The sequence below is a fragment of the Scomber scombrus genome, chromosome 23, assembly GCF_963691925.1.
Source record: "Scomber scombrus chromosome 23, fScoSco1.1, whole genome shotgun sequence".
NCBI lineage: Eukaryota > Metazoa > Chordata > Actinopteri > Scombriformes > Scombridae > Scomber > Scomber scombrus.
The window spans coordinates 8029887-8043209 of record NC_084992.1 but is presented as its reverse complement, the minus strand read 5'-3'; the positions used below and the strand labels follow the sequence as shown (position 1 = coordinate 8043209).

The 13323-nt window shown below is 37.5% G+C and overlaps 1 protein-coding gene and 2 long non-coding RNA genes across 3 annotated transcripts; all 3 read left to right on the top strand.

Moving 5' to 3' along the window:
• Positions 1 to 8998: 8998 nt before the first annotated feature.
• LOC134005827 (uncharacterized) lies at positions 8999 to 9854 on the top strand. Its single transcript, XR_009927894.1, has 3 exons — positions 8999 to 9069; positions 9192 to 9287; positions 9799 to 9854. It is a non-coding gene; the product is annotated as an uncharacterized LOC134005827 (long non-coding RNA).
• A 269-nt stretch (positions 9855 to 10123) lies between these two features.
• Positions 10124 to 11420, top strand: LOC134005826 (uncharacterized). The gene is made up of 4 exons (XR_009927893.1): positions 10124 to 10203; positions 10466 to 10552; positions 11137 to 11232; positions 11310 to 11420. It is a non-coding gene; the product is annotated as an uncharacterized LOC134005826 (long non-coding RNA).
• Positions 11421 to 11648: 228 nt separating this feature from the next.
• Positions 11649 to 12427, top strand: LOC134006337 (zinc finger protein RFP-like). The gene is made up of 2 exons (XM_062445423.1): positions 11649 to 11655; positions 11711 to 12427. Exons 1-2 carry the CDS (start codon positions 11649 to 11651, stop codon positions 12241 to 12243), a joined length of 540 nt encoding a protein of 179 aa, XP_062301407.1. The 3' UTR covers positions 12244 to 12427.
• Positions 12428 to 13323: the final 896 nt, after the last annotated feature.

Below are 13323 nucleotides of genomic sequence, written 5' to 3'. Positions count from 1 at the left end.
TTTTTATAATTTCTTTATATATTATACATATATATGTGCCTTTGATGCATTTACAGGTACCCTGTGGAGTTTTTGACCACTATGTAGTAATGCTTTTATGTGTGGTTGCCCGTTTTGTTTGTGGGTAACACAATACACACTTCTAAAATATAGATGTAACCAGTGCAGCTTTCAGAATTGTCCATTTAAGTGGCTTTGCAAATGTTTTATGGGGAAGGATCATCAGGCCTCAGGGATACACAAAATAATGACTCATACTATGGCCATTTACAGCAAGATGAAAGAGAAGCTGTACCAGTTAAACTCATGGTGTTATCCATTTCACATCAGATAATATCATTGTAAACAAGCTAAACTGATGTGCAGTTTAATATGCAGGGATTTAAAGAACAATGCCAACAGCTGCCTTCAAATTATAAATGTCTATTGTCGGGATAAAAATGTACAGTAACAGGTCGAACTTGTGTTATGAGCCACCTTGTGAACTCTTGTATAGTCTCATATTATGTTTAAGTCACAACAGACCCATCACAGACAATATAGCATCAAAAGTTACACTATAAGACTATACATGAGAACTTGGTGGTTACAGCAGCTTTATTCACACACAGTGATGGATGAAGGATGTGCAGTGTATAACATGACTTACATGGGAACTTCAGTCATGTTGGCACATTTATTTGGTACCTTTTACCTCTTTTCTCTCGGTGATGGGAGGAAAATCAACTTATTCTATACTGGGCATGTTATACCATGTTTGAAATCTACACACAGTGTACCTTGATTACTTAGTAAATGTTGTATATTTGTTATTTTCAGAGCTTCTAAATCTAAATCCAAATAAAATCTCTTTTCATTCAAAAATATCTCTTTTTATTCACCACTTGGAACAGATTGGTATTTCCTAATCCCCATGAATCAAGACCATGAATCATGACTAGGCTTGGCAGGAAGAGTGTTTGGCGGGCTTTTCTGTTTTTTGGAAACGAAACTGAAGGCAGGAAAACATAAACGTTACCCACAGTTGTTTTTTTTATTGTGGCAGAGAGGAAATAGAGACAGAGTAGCAACGGAGCACAAAGAGGATTGTGAGGTAGGTAACAAATGAATACTGTACATGCTGTTCTTTTTTGTTCTTTTTAGTGCTACTTAATAAGTCTTGCACTCATTTTCAAGTCAAGTTGGTTGTTAGTAGCATGACAGGTTTTCACAATGTTAAACCGAAAAACCTCACAAACTGAATAATGAAGTTGAAAAGCTTTGTTATTGTTTTCAAACTTTTTGCATGCTTGCATGCAACTTCACCACCTCTGAGTTGTCAAGGCATGTTTCATATACATGATACAAACGAATAATTTATGATTTAAAAAAAATCTTTAGGTGCAGTCACCCTAAAAATGAAATAAAAGCCCTTGAATTAGTCTTTGAGAGCAGAAGTAAAGAAATGCATCATATGACTCTTCAGATCAGGAAGGCTCAGTTGCAAGGTCATTCCCAAATTGACTCTTCCTGATATTTTTTCAACAAGAGAATTCATAAGATAGTTATTTATGTTGCTATATCCGTTCTGTTACGGATTATACCATTAAACAAGGTTAACTACTGCCTACATCCTCCAAATACAAAGGGGCCCTGAACAGCTATAGATGTATTTTGACATTTACAGATGAAACATATATAGCTGTGTATACCCTAAAAGGTCACCAAAGCCCTTAGAAATAGTGTCAATGTAAGACCCCCCCCACCTCCCTGCACACTACAGATTAATGGACTATTCCTTCACTGAAGGAGCCAGCCTGCAAAGCTCCACTCACACTTGTTGTAACCTGAAATTCAAAACATTTTCGGCAGAGCTCATTAAGAGGTAAGTAGTCCTAGTAAAACTAGCTTGTTGCTTCCCCTGAAACAACAAGCAGACTAACATCTTCCTCTCACAGTGACTCCCTTGTTAGAAGCTGGTAGCACCAGCATCAGTATGGCTAACAATTCAGCAAATGTATATCTATGTGTGTATTTATTACATGTTGCTTTAAAAAGCAATGTTAAAGTGAAGCTTGATCTAGATTTTGGTCAAATATAAATAAAATGCTGCCCATGTAACTTTATTTATTTTATTACAAATATTGGTGCATATGCTGATGCCAATATCTCTGGGTCAGTGACACTTTAGGGTTGGCAAGATGAGCAATTCAAAAATGTCTTTAAAAAATGTCTTAAAGCAGCATCAGGTTTGTTAAAATGTACATTTTCTATTTTTGTTGGTTTTATGTCATTTGAAATGAGTAAAAGTGACTGAATGCTCCTGAAAATGTCAAATGCTGTAACCACAAAAAAATGATAAATATGAAATATTTGATCCACCTACAGTGTATTTAAGTGGACTTATATTATTCGGTTTTTATGGTTACACCACTTTGACATTTTTGCCATAATCCTCTAATATATTCTCTCAAAATGGATTAAATGCATTATACTGGGTCCACACACACACAAAAAAGAATGTGTGCAAGGTAATCATATGTTTATGACATTTCTAATTAAATTTGACTTACCCACATGGACACAAAAACATGTCATTGACCCATCTGTGATATGCAAATATCAGCCAATAATATCAGCTGATACTGCAGACCTGCCAACCTGTACGCATTTTGCGTAGCAGGTACGCAATTTGACATCTAAATACGCTGGTACGACTAGCCTCTCAAAACTACGCAAAAAGCTGACATGTGAGTTTTGTGGGGAATGTGCGCGTGCAGTACTCATGTCTGACCGCACGAGGCAGCAGCATGGTGAAGCAGTTTCAACCAATTATTGTAGAGTAGCGGGGAATAACGAATCTGCCGAACCTATAGCGTAACATCCCCGCTCCCCCTCCTCCCTGCCTCCTGCCCTCTGCCTCCCTCCCTGGCGGTTAAAAAGGTAAACTGTGTGTGTCAGCAGACCTGCCAGCTTTTGGTAAATGTGAACCGTTAATAACTTTACTTTCACTGTGAAAACATTCGAGCGAAGTCTATGTGAAAAAAAGATTTGAGAGTTATTGTTTTTTGTTTAGAGGGTGGGAAGTTGCCATGCTTCCGACCCTCTAAAGTCCCATATCATGCATTTTGCACAGTGTGCAATTATGATGGACATAAGCCACCAGGGAGCTGCAGGTAATATATAAATTAGCCCTGGTGATGTGTGCTTAGATTTTTGTCATATGGTTAAATTAATTGATTAACATCTCAGATTGACATATCTGTCATCAAACATCAGAGTCTTGCAAGCAGCTTACCTTAAAATGCTCTTGTAGTACAAATTGAATGAACCTTAAATGTAATTGAAAATGCAATGGAAGAGACACCGCATTCACCATATCAAAGACTATGTGCTTTGTCATATGTTTTATACAGACAAACACCAGAAATGAACATCCAGGTCTGCCACTGCGGTTGGACCAAACTGACCACATATCAGGGCCTGAGAATACACCAGGGGAAGAAGGGATGCACGCCAAAGGGTATGAAAGTTGAAGAGTCAGAACAGCAGTACATGTGGGGGAATGTGGGACATCCTAAACAACAACAGGACCTTTGGGTGGACGTCTACGCCTCTATCAAGAATGGTGGGTTTTGCACAAAGATTTCTGATTGTGTTCATTCAAGATCCTCAGTTTAATGCTTAAAAACTTCCAAAAGAGTGAGTGATGGAATTCAACTTTTAAATTATTCCTCAAACAGACACAAAAGACGTCTCTTTACAAATGAGCCTCCAGGTTTGTCACTGCGGTTGGACCTCAGTGACGACGTATCATGGTTTGAGGACTCATCAGGGGATAATGGGATGCACAAAAAAGGGAGTGAGGATCCCAGCGACTGAGCAGTACAAATATGAAAATCAGTGGGAGGAATATCATCACAGGAAACATGAGCCGGCTAAGAAAGAGAAAATCAAGAAGGAGGTAAGTGCTAGAAGTTACAAGAGAGCTTTTAAGGGCAAATAATCAAAGTTCATTTGGAACTTTTTTGTGTGTGTGTGTGTGTCTTCATGGTGGATAATTCGTTTGTCTAAATCTCAATGTCATACATTTATTCAACAGTGAGAGGAACACTTTGTCACCATTATTGTGGATGTAAAGTTATATCAACTTACTATTTTTTACTTTACCTGACAGAATGTACCAGTGCCATCAAGAATCACCACCGGTACCAAATATACAGCACCAGCAGCCAAAATCAAGGAGGAGTATAAAGCACGTATGTATAAGATTATAGTAAAAGCAAGATTTTACATAACAATATAATAATAAAGCAGTTGCTGTAAGATTGACGATCTCCTTTAACTACAGCTGCAGTTTCACAACGCTCAAACTCAGCAGCCAGCCAACAGCTGCATGAGTTCTTCACCAGTGTGCAGGTAAAACACAGACATGAAAAGTTGAAATTCTCTCACTATGAAAATAGCAAAGCATGCAACGTACCAAATTCATATCTTTCAGATGGACAGGTCGATCAGGGAGCGTCCAACACACCTAGTATACCCAGTACAGGAAACACAATCTAGGAAGAAAAAGAGTCAAGTCACGATCAAGGAGGAGCCCTACACACGTATGTATAGAATGAGGATTTAGAGATTTAGTAAATCAGTTAGTATGTTTGAGACTGATCATCTCCTTTCATTACAGCGTTAGCAACTCCACATCGGTCTCTGCAAACAACCACAAACTTCAGATCAGGCCACGAGCAGCATGATTTCTCCTCTGGTGTGCAGGTAAAGCAGATGTGTTCTTAAATATTAGCAGTTACTTTGGTGACTATGAAATGAAACCAGTAAAGTTAGTTTTTAGCTATTTACTTCTAATTTTGACCTCACCTTTTGCTCCAGATGGTGACATAAATGTGTAATTGCTGAGTGTTTTGAAAAGTGCAATGTAAATGGAGATAACGGATCATTTTAATTTAAATTTTTTACTTTTCTTCATTTCCAAGGTACTTAAGAATCAAGATTGAATACTTTATTGACATATAAACATGACTGATTGGGATTAGTCTAAAACAAAACAGAGAAAAGAAAAAGGCCAAAATAGTGTCTGCAGGACAGGAGGTTAGAATTAGTATGTGACATGTGACAGACATTTCAACACTTTTTTTCCTTTCTCATCACGTTGCAGACTGTAACACACCACTGTTTTTAAAAGTTATTCATCAATGAATTCAGTCTTTATTAATTATTATTATCATTAGTGAGCACCAATACCAAACCAAATGACAAAAATCTAATTATTACTCTTCGACCAAATGATTAAATTGCCATAAATTATATCACAATCCCAAAATTGATTCATTTATTGATAAAAAAAGGGTAATATTAGCTCTATATGAACCATTTTAACTCTCCTTTTACCTGTCAACATGAATAGTTGAACTTCTCTCACTATAAAATTATATAAAAGTATGAAAAGCTCTATGTAAATGAAATGAACATCTTTCAGGTGGACAGATTGATCATTGAGCGTCCAATAATATACCTGACACCAGGAGCCCGACCTAAAGAGAAACACAGGAAGGATCAAACATTATCAAAGGTAATAAACAGTTTCTTTTATGCCGTACTTTAAATTGAATTTTTTAAAAGTATGTTTAGTGACTTTTTGCCTTAATTAGGTTTCAGCCAGAGGAGCAATGACAGAATATACAGCTGCTGCAGCCACGATCAAGGAGGAGCCCTACACACGTATGTATAGAATGAGGATTTAGAGATTTAACAAATCAGTCAGTATGTTTGAGACTGATCATCTCCTTTCATTACAGCGTTAGCAACTCCACAGCGGTCTCTGCAAACAGCCACAAACTTCAAATCAGGCCACGAGCAGCATGATTTCTCTTCTGATGTGCAGGTAAAGCAGATTTGTTGGAAATGTCTGACTATGAAATGAAACCAGTAAAGTTAGTTTTTAGTTATTTACTTCTAATTTTTACCTTACTTTTTTTCCCAGATGGTGACTTAAACACATTAGTGTATTATTTAGTTTTGAAAAGTGCAATGTGAATGGAGATAACATCTTATCTATTCCATCTTTCAGGTGAATAGATCAGTCAGGGATTGTCCAACTACTGGGTCCCTGCCAAGAACTCGACCCCTTCCACCTCCTCGACCCCTGCCAACTTCCCTACTCCTGCCAACCGTAGTCCGACCTAAGAAGAAAGAAAGGAAGGATTCAACATCACCACAGGTTACAGTTTGTTTTAGACTCCATATTAAATGTGAAGTACATTTACACACCTTTGGAACAAACAGAAAGACAACAGGCTTGGTGGCAAAGTCCAAAAAGACAAGTGGTTGAAAACCCTCTTCTGCTGCTCTTCTGAAGTTTTATGTCACTTTTTGTTCCAGATGGTTTCACAAACAGTGTTTTGAAAAGTACAATATAAATGAGTTTAACATCTTAATTTTATTCCATCTTTCAGGTAAATAGATCAGTCAGGTGTCCAACTGTTCCACCCCTGTCACCTCCTCAACCCCTGACACCTACTGCGCCCCCCCTGCCAACAGTAGTCCGACCTAAAAAGACAGAAAGGAAGGATCGAACATTATCACAGGTGACAAACCGTTTGTTTTAGACTCTATTATTATATTTTATGGTATTTGTAAGCATTTATATCCCATGTATGGCTAACAACACTTTCATCTTATTCTCTGTGTGTGCATATGCGTTGCCAAGGTAAAACTAAAATCTGAACTAGAGCTGAAAATTCAGATGAGAGAAGAAAAAATGCAGAAGAAAGCAGCAGAGAGAACCTGTGAGGTACTGCAGCTAAGCTATTTCACTGATTATTAGTTTATTTCATCACTTTGATTAATCATGTCTTTTATATCATATTTTACCTTTAAGAAGAGTAACACAAATATTGATACCATTTAAACACAATTATTTGAATTTTGTGAAGGAATTAGTCATAGAAATGCTTAACAATGTAAACCCCAGCTCAAATATACAGTCTATATGTTGTGCTTACAAGAGAAATCAACTTTTTATTTCTTTTTGTCAGAGTGTCCCAGATTCAACAAGTACCACCACCCAAACCAATTCTGCAGCAGGAAATGTCACAATGAAGAAAGATCCCAAATCATGTAGGTAGTATGGTTTATTCAGTGCAGTGTATCACTAAATAATCAAGAAAATGAAGCATTTACTTTCTTCTTTCTCTTCAGTGTGCGAAACTGCACAGGTCACCGATTTCCCCACCGGCATGAAGGTACAGCAGAGTCTTAATTGACAGTTTTTGCTCACTTGAAACCGTGTTCACACTTTTGCAATTGGTTCATTTGCTGATTGTTCTGAAAAGGGCAGTAAAGCACTTTCCTAGCTTTTCACTGAGTGTTTCACATTTTCAGGTGAAGCAACTGACCCAGATGTTTTCAGCTACAACCCAGGAAGCAGCAGTCCAGCGACCAAAGGAGAAACATGAGGAGGAGCGAAAACTGCCACAGCTGGTAGTTGCTTTGACAGAAACTGCAGCTTGAAGTTGTTGTGCTAAAAGTTATGATTGTATTATTATTAGTTGGATACTTGAACGCTTAATATCTTCCAGGAAAAGCCTTTGTTGCAGAAGGTTTTAACCATCGCAACCAAGGAAACAGCAGTCCAACCAAAGGAGCAAAACAGAGAGGATCAAAAATTATCACTGGTGCCAGACTCAACAAGTGTAACCACTAAACTCAATCCTGCAGTGATAGAAGCCACAAGAAAGGAGGACCCCAAAGCATGTATGTAGTTGTGTTACGGTTTATTCAAGACCCTAAATTGCTAAATAATCAAGATCTATCGTTTTACAGTGTGTGAAACTGCAGAGATCTCTGATTTCTCCACTGTACTGAAGGTAAGCAATTTTGTAATTTGCCATTTTTTTGTGATATTTGCCTCTTCTGTAGTAGTAGAGCAGTTGACCCGGCTTAAAACTTTAAGAACTGAATATTGTTGTACTGCCACCAGGCTATCTAGTGAGTCTTCCCGCATTAGAATATACTTTGATTTAATGGTAATTAACTGCACTTTTGAAAACAATCTGCAAAGGTTAAAATGTTTTTTTAGCTATTTGTGTCAAGATTGTGCTGAGTGTTTATCATTGTACAGGTGAAGCACCTGGCCCAGATGTTTTCAGCTACAACCCAGGAAACAGCAGTCCGACCAAAGGTGAAACACAATGAGGAACAAAAACTAGAGCAGGTATAGTCGTAAACTTGCAAATTGTAAATCTTATGTTCACCTCACCTAGCAGCCAGAGAGTAAACACAATGCTTGATAATAGGATAAGTTTATGTAACTTCCCACTTTTACCTGCCAGGATGTGCCAGTGTCACCACCTGTGCTCTCTTATCTCTGTGTGTGCATGTACTGAACCAAGGCCAAAGAAGAGACATCGAAATCTGGCTCAGAGAAAGTTCGGATGAGGGAAGAAAAAATGAGAAATGTCATCAGAGCAGTGGAGAGAGCCTGCGAGGTACTGCACCGATGTTTTTGACATTAATCATATTCTTCATAGCAAGTAAAATGATTTGCATTCTGTTAACAAATTTGTGTTAAAAAATGTTGGACAATGAGAAACCAGCTGGAAAAGTCTTAAAAATGACTCAAATATCATGAACTTTCCACCTTTTTGACAGAGTGTCCCAGATGTAACAAGTACCACCACCAACACCAATTCCTCAGCAGCAGATGCCATAACAAAAGAGGATCCCAAATCATGTATGTAGTATGATTTATTCAACACAGCAACTTGCTAAATAATCAATAAAAATGGAGCATTTATTGTCTTCTTTCTCTTCAGTGTGTGAAACTGCACAGGTCTCCGACTTACCCACTGGCATGAAGGTACAGCAGACTCTGTTTCCAGTGTTGTGTGCACATTGTCGCAGTTGGGTTTTTTTGCTGATTGTTTGGAAAGGCAAAGGGTTTTGGTCTTTTCATGGGTGTTTAATATTTTACAGGTGAAGCAACTGGCTCTGATGTTTGCAGCTACAAACCAGGAAAGAGCAGTGCAGCAACCAAAGCAGAAGCACCAGGAGGAACAAATACTGCCCCAAGTGGTACAGTAGATGATTTGACAGACACTTAAAGTTTTGCTTACTGATTTGAAAAGTGCTGTGCTAACAGTTATGATGACATTATTATTAATTGGTTGAATACTTGAATGCTTGATATCTTTCAGTCGAAGCCTTTGGCCCAGACGTATTTCGCCACCACTACCAAAGAAACAGCAGTCACACCAAAGGAGCAAGACAGATAGGATCAAAAACTGTCGCTGGTAAAGGACTAGTTCCTTTTTTTAGTCATAACTATTAATCCTACAGATATTCATGATCTCTAGGAAAGGAATCCTACAACATTAATCATGCTTTGAAGATTCTCCAGATGTGCTGCTTTGCACTGTTCTACATCACTGTAAATTGAATAGATTTGGGTTTTTAGGCTGTTGGTTTAACAAAACAATAAATTTGAAGACATCACAAGACAAAACAATTAATAGATTAATTGTAAAACTATGAAAAGAATCCTCAGCTTCAATCCTAGAAGATGTAACAACATAGGCCCAAGAAATTCATGTATCGCAAATATCCATGTACAACTGAATTGAAATGAAAATAAACCCCTAAAAAAACTTAATTCATTTTTCCAATGCAGGGATTCCTCCTGTAGTGTCTCTACTAGCAATATGAAGAGTTTTCCTTTGCTCGGAGATATAATTGAGATGAAATACTACATATGTTCTCAAATGCTTCGTGTATTATAAACCTTGCACCTGTCTCTAACAAAAGGTGCCAGACTCAACAAATGCCACCACCAAGGCAGAAGCCACAACAAAGGAGGACCCCAAAGCATGTATGTAGTTGTGTTACAGTTTATTCAAGACAAGAAATTGCTAAATAATAAAGAAAATTGAGGAAATGTGATTGACAGTGACTATCCTCTTTTTTTTTTTTTTTTTTTTTTACAGTGTGTGAAACTGCAGAGCTCTATGATTTCTCCACTGGACTGAAGGTACAGCAGATATTTAACTATCTTATTCATTAAGTATTTATTCAATAACTGTTTGATCAAGCTCACGGTGAGGGTTTCACATTTTTCAGGTGAAGCAACTGGCCTGGATGTTTTCAACTACAAACCAGGAAACAGCAGAGAAACTTAAGGAGAAGCACCAGGAGGAACGTAAACCGGCACAGGTATAGTAGACCCTCTTTGAATCTTATTTTTCACCTCACTTAGATGCAAGAAAGTACAAAAACATGAAATATGATGTTATGTTTAGGGCATAGTTTAGTTAGTATGTCTGGCTATATGTATCTTGTCAGATGTTGCCTGTTGGTTGGTAAGATAACACTAGGGGAGGGTTGCAGGGGCGTTTAAGGTGGTTACTATGTCGTGGCTACAGGCTATATACAGTATATATATATAAGTGATACTTGGGTACTCATTGTCTTTCAGATGAAGCTATTAGGCCAAAAGCTTTCAGCTACCACAACCCAGGAAACAGCAAAGCAGAAAGACTGGGTCAATCAAAAACTATCACAGGTATAATATCATTGCTACTATTGTATTCTTCATTTTAAAAACATTTTTATCGTAGTACTAAGCTGCAGGAGACAACGATTTGAAAAACATTTTAAATTTAAAATATGTGAATCACAAGAAGTCTACCTACAAGTTAGTTCATTATACATTTTGTGGTTTATAATGTAAGAATGAGCTGATTTATCACTGCTGTTTGCTGATTTTCCATTGTGGCTATTAAACTGTTGACCCATTAACAGAAATCCAAATTCAGTCTTTAACATTAGACAAGTCGTATATAGGTCAGTCTTTCTAGTTGAATAACAATACGAGTGTCCAGGTAGCTGAATTATTACAGTGCATGCCAAATAACTGCATTGTCCCTGGTTTTACCCCAACTTGGGACCTTTGTTGCATGTCATACCTTGTTTCCTGTTTGCTTCTCTACTATTGAATCACCATTAAAGGCCAAAAAACACACAAAAATAACAAAAAAAACAACAAAAAACCCAATACTGCTGTGCTGTTGTGCATATGGTTGTATGAGTGCCTGCACATACAGTACGTACTTAAAAACCTTTTTTTTGTGTGTAAACTCATTCAAGGTAAGCCAAGACAGAATCCCAGCTGACGTAAAGCACAAGGTTGAGATGCGGGAACGAAATGTGGCTGAGGGCCGATCATCTGTGAAAGCCTGTAAAGTAAGTTTGTGAACTATTAGCATTTTTATTTTATTCTTTTCTCAATAAGGGTTTGATACCAAAACACTGTCCATCAGCCTTCACAGGGCAGCTTGGACCGCAGAACGTTGGAGAGCGATGGCGTACTCTCGGAAATCAATTCAAAATCATCCAAAATGGAGAAAATTCAACAGAAAAGGGAAAAACCATCTCCTATTAGTAAGTCCATACACTTATTGGTCATTAGATTTAAATTGTTTGCATTTCACTTATAACTGTAATCTACAGACACTGATGAACTAACAAAATACTTATTTGTACCCCACAGATTTTGAGTGGATTACCAAGTTTGAAGGTGCGTGTTAAAGAAGTGCTGTCTATACAAGAAAAGGAATTATTCAAATTTAGAAGAGGATAGATGATCTTTTTAAAGCTCAATGTCTTGTTTATTTGTGTGTGTTATCTTTCTACTACTTGCTCTGTTTCCTCTTAACTCTAGTGGATGTAAAGCTGGATCCAACCACTGCACACCAATGCCTTGTGTCTGCTGATGGGAAGAAAGTGACAGATGAACGAGGGAACCAAAAAGTGGCCAAGGGTCCGGAGAGGTTTGTTTTATTTGGCAGTGTCTTGGGCCTGAACAGGTTGACTACTGGGAAGTCATACTGGGAGGTGGAGGTCAGCAACAAGACCGCGTGGGATCTGGGTGTAGCAAGAGGTGATGCAAATCGCAAGGGTAAACTCTTGCTGAACCCTGATGATGGTTACTGGGCTATTGTACATTTTGAGAACAAAGAGTACGCAGCCCTGACAGCTCCACCTGTTCACCTCTCACTTAAAGAAAAACTACAAAAGGTCGGGGTCTTTGTGGACTACGAGGACGGTCTTGTATCTTTCTATAACGTGACGGCTAAATCTCACATCTACTCCTTTACACAGTGTTCGTTCACCGGAGAGATCTGCCCATATTTCAGTTTGCATATTGGTGAAAGGACTGATCCACTGGTTATCTCAACTGTAAAACACCAGTAATTATGTACAGCATAAGATTACAAGGGTGTGTGTGCTGACATTTTATGTGGCACTTTACAGATGTTATATAACAACTGCAAAGCTTTGAAAGTCCAATATTCCTTTTTTGGAACAACAAACATGTATGTTCATCATTGACGTGCTTACTTATAAAAAAGTGTTTTACTGTAAATGTTACTGTAGCTTTTTGTTAAATGGGACTTCTTACTTTTTGTCAATTCTGTTCATTTTTTTTTACTGTCATAATGTTGGATTTCTATGTTAAACATAGTCAAAGCTCCAAAATGTGTGAAAACATATAAAATGCTCCCAGGAAGTCAAAAGGGTTTTTTTGGTTTTATTTCCAGGAATTCAAAAGTCAGGGTTTTACCTTTACTTCCTCATTCTGATGATGTCAGATCTTTCATGCACGTTCACATGCGGATGTCTGTTCTGTAGCCTTTGATGTTAAAGTTGCTCCATGTGTTGTTTGCGTCTTGAAGTGTTTTTAAATGTTTTGATGTGCATTTCTTCCAATCATCAGTTTCTCATAAAATTTAGAGGTCCCCCTCTGTGGAATTCACCAAGTACAACTTTCAGTCTTCTTTAATAACTTTCAAAACACATAAGGAATATATAAATATATATATTTGTGTGACTGGGTATGTATTTTTTCTCTTGTACATTTGTCCATTTGTACAATAAATATACAATAATAAATGTCTTGATTTGTCTTTTCTTTTTTTCTCCCTTTCTGCAATACATGTTTTTTTTGGTCTATTTTGTTATTTGTTTTTATGACCATGTTTTTTCCTCTCCCGCACAATTAACATGTTGTTAACTAATATTGAACTTCTATGCAAATAAACTAAGTAAACGTACTACTTTTTATACGTCATACAATACGTCTTTCCGACACAATTAATTGTTCTTACGTTTTTTTCAACTGAGCCAGACAGATTATTGCTTAAGGACACCACAGTATCTGATAATATGGGGCATAAAGGATTGTTTTAGGTGAAACGAAACTGAAACCGTGGAGAGTTAATAGAAAGGAGGAGACATAGTAAATGAAAGACAGATCAGTCAGAGGATCATCAG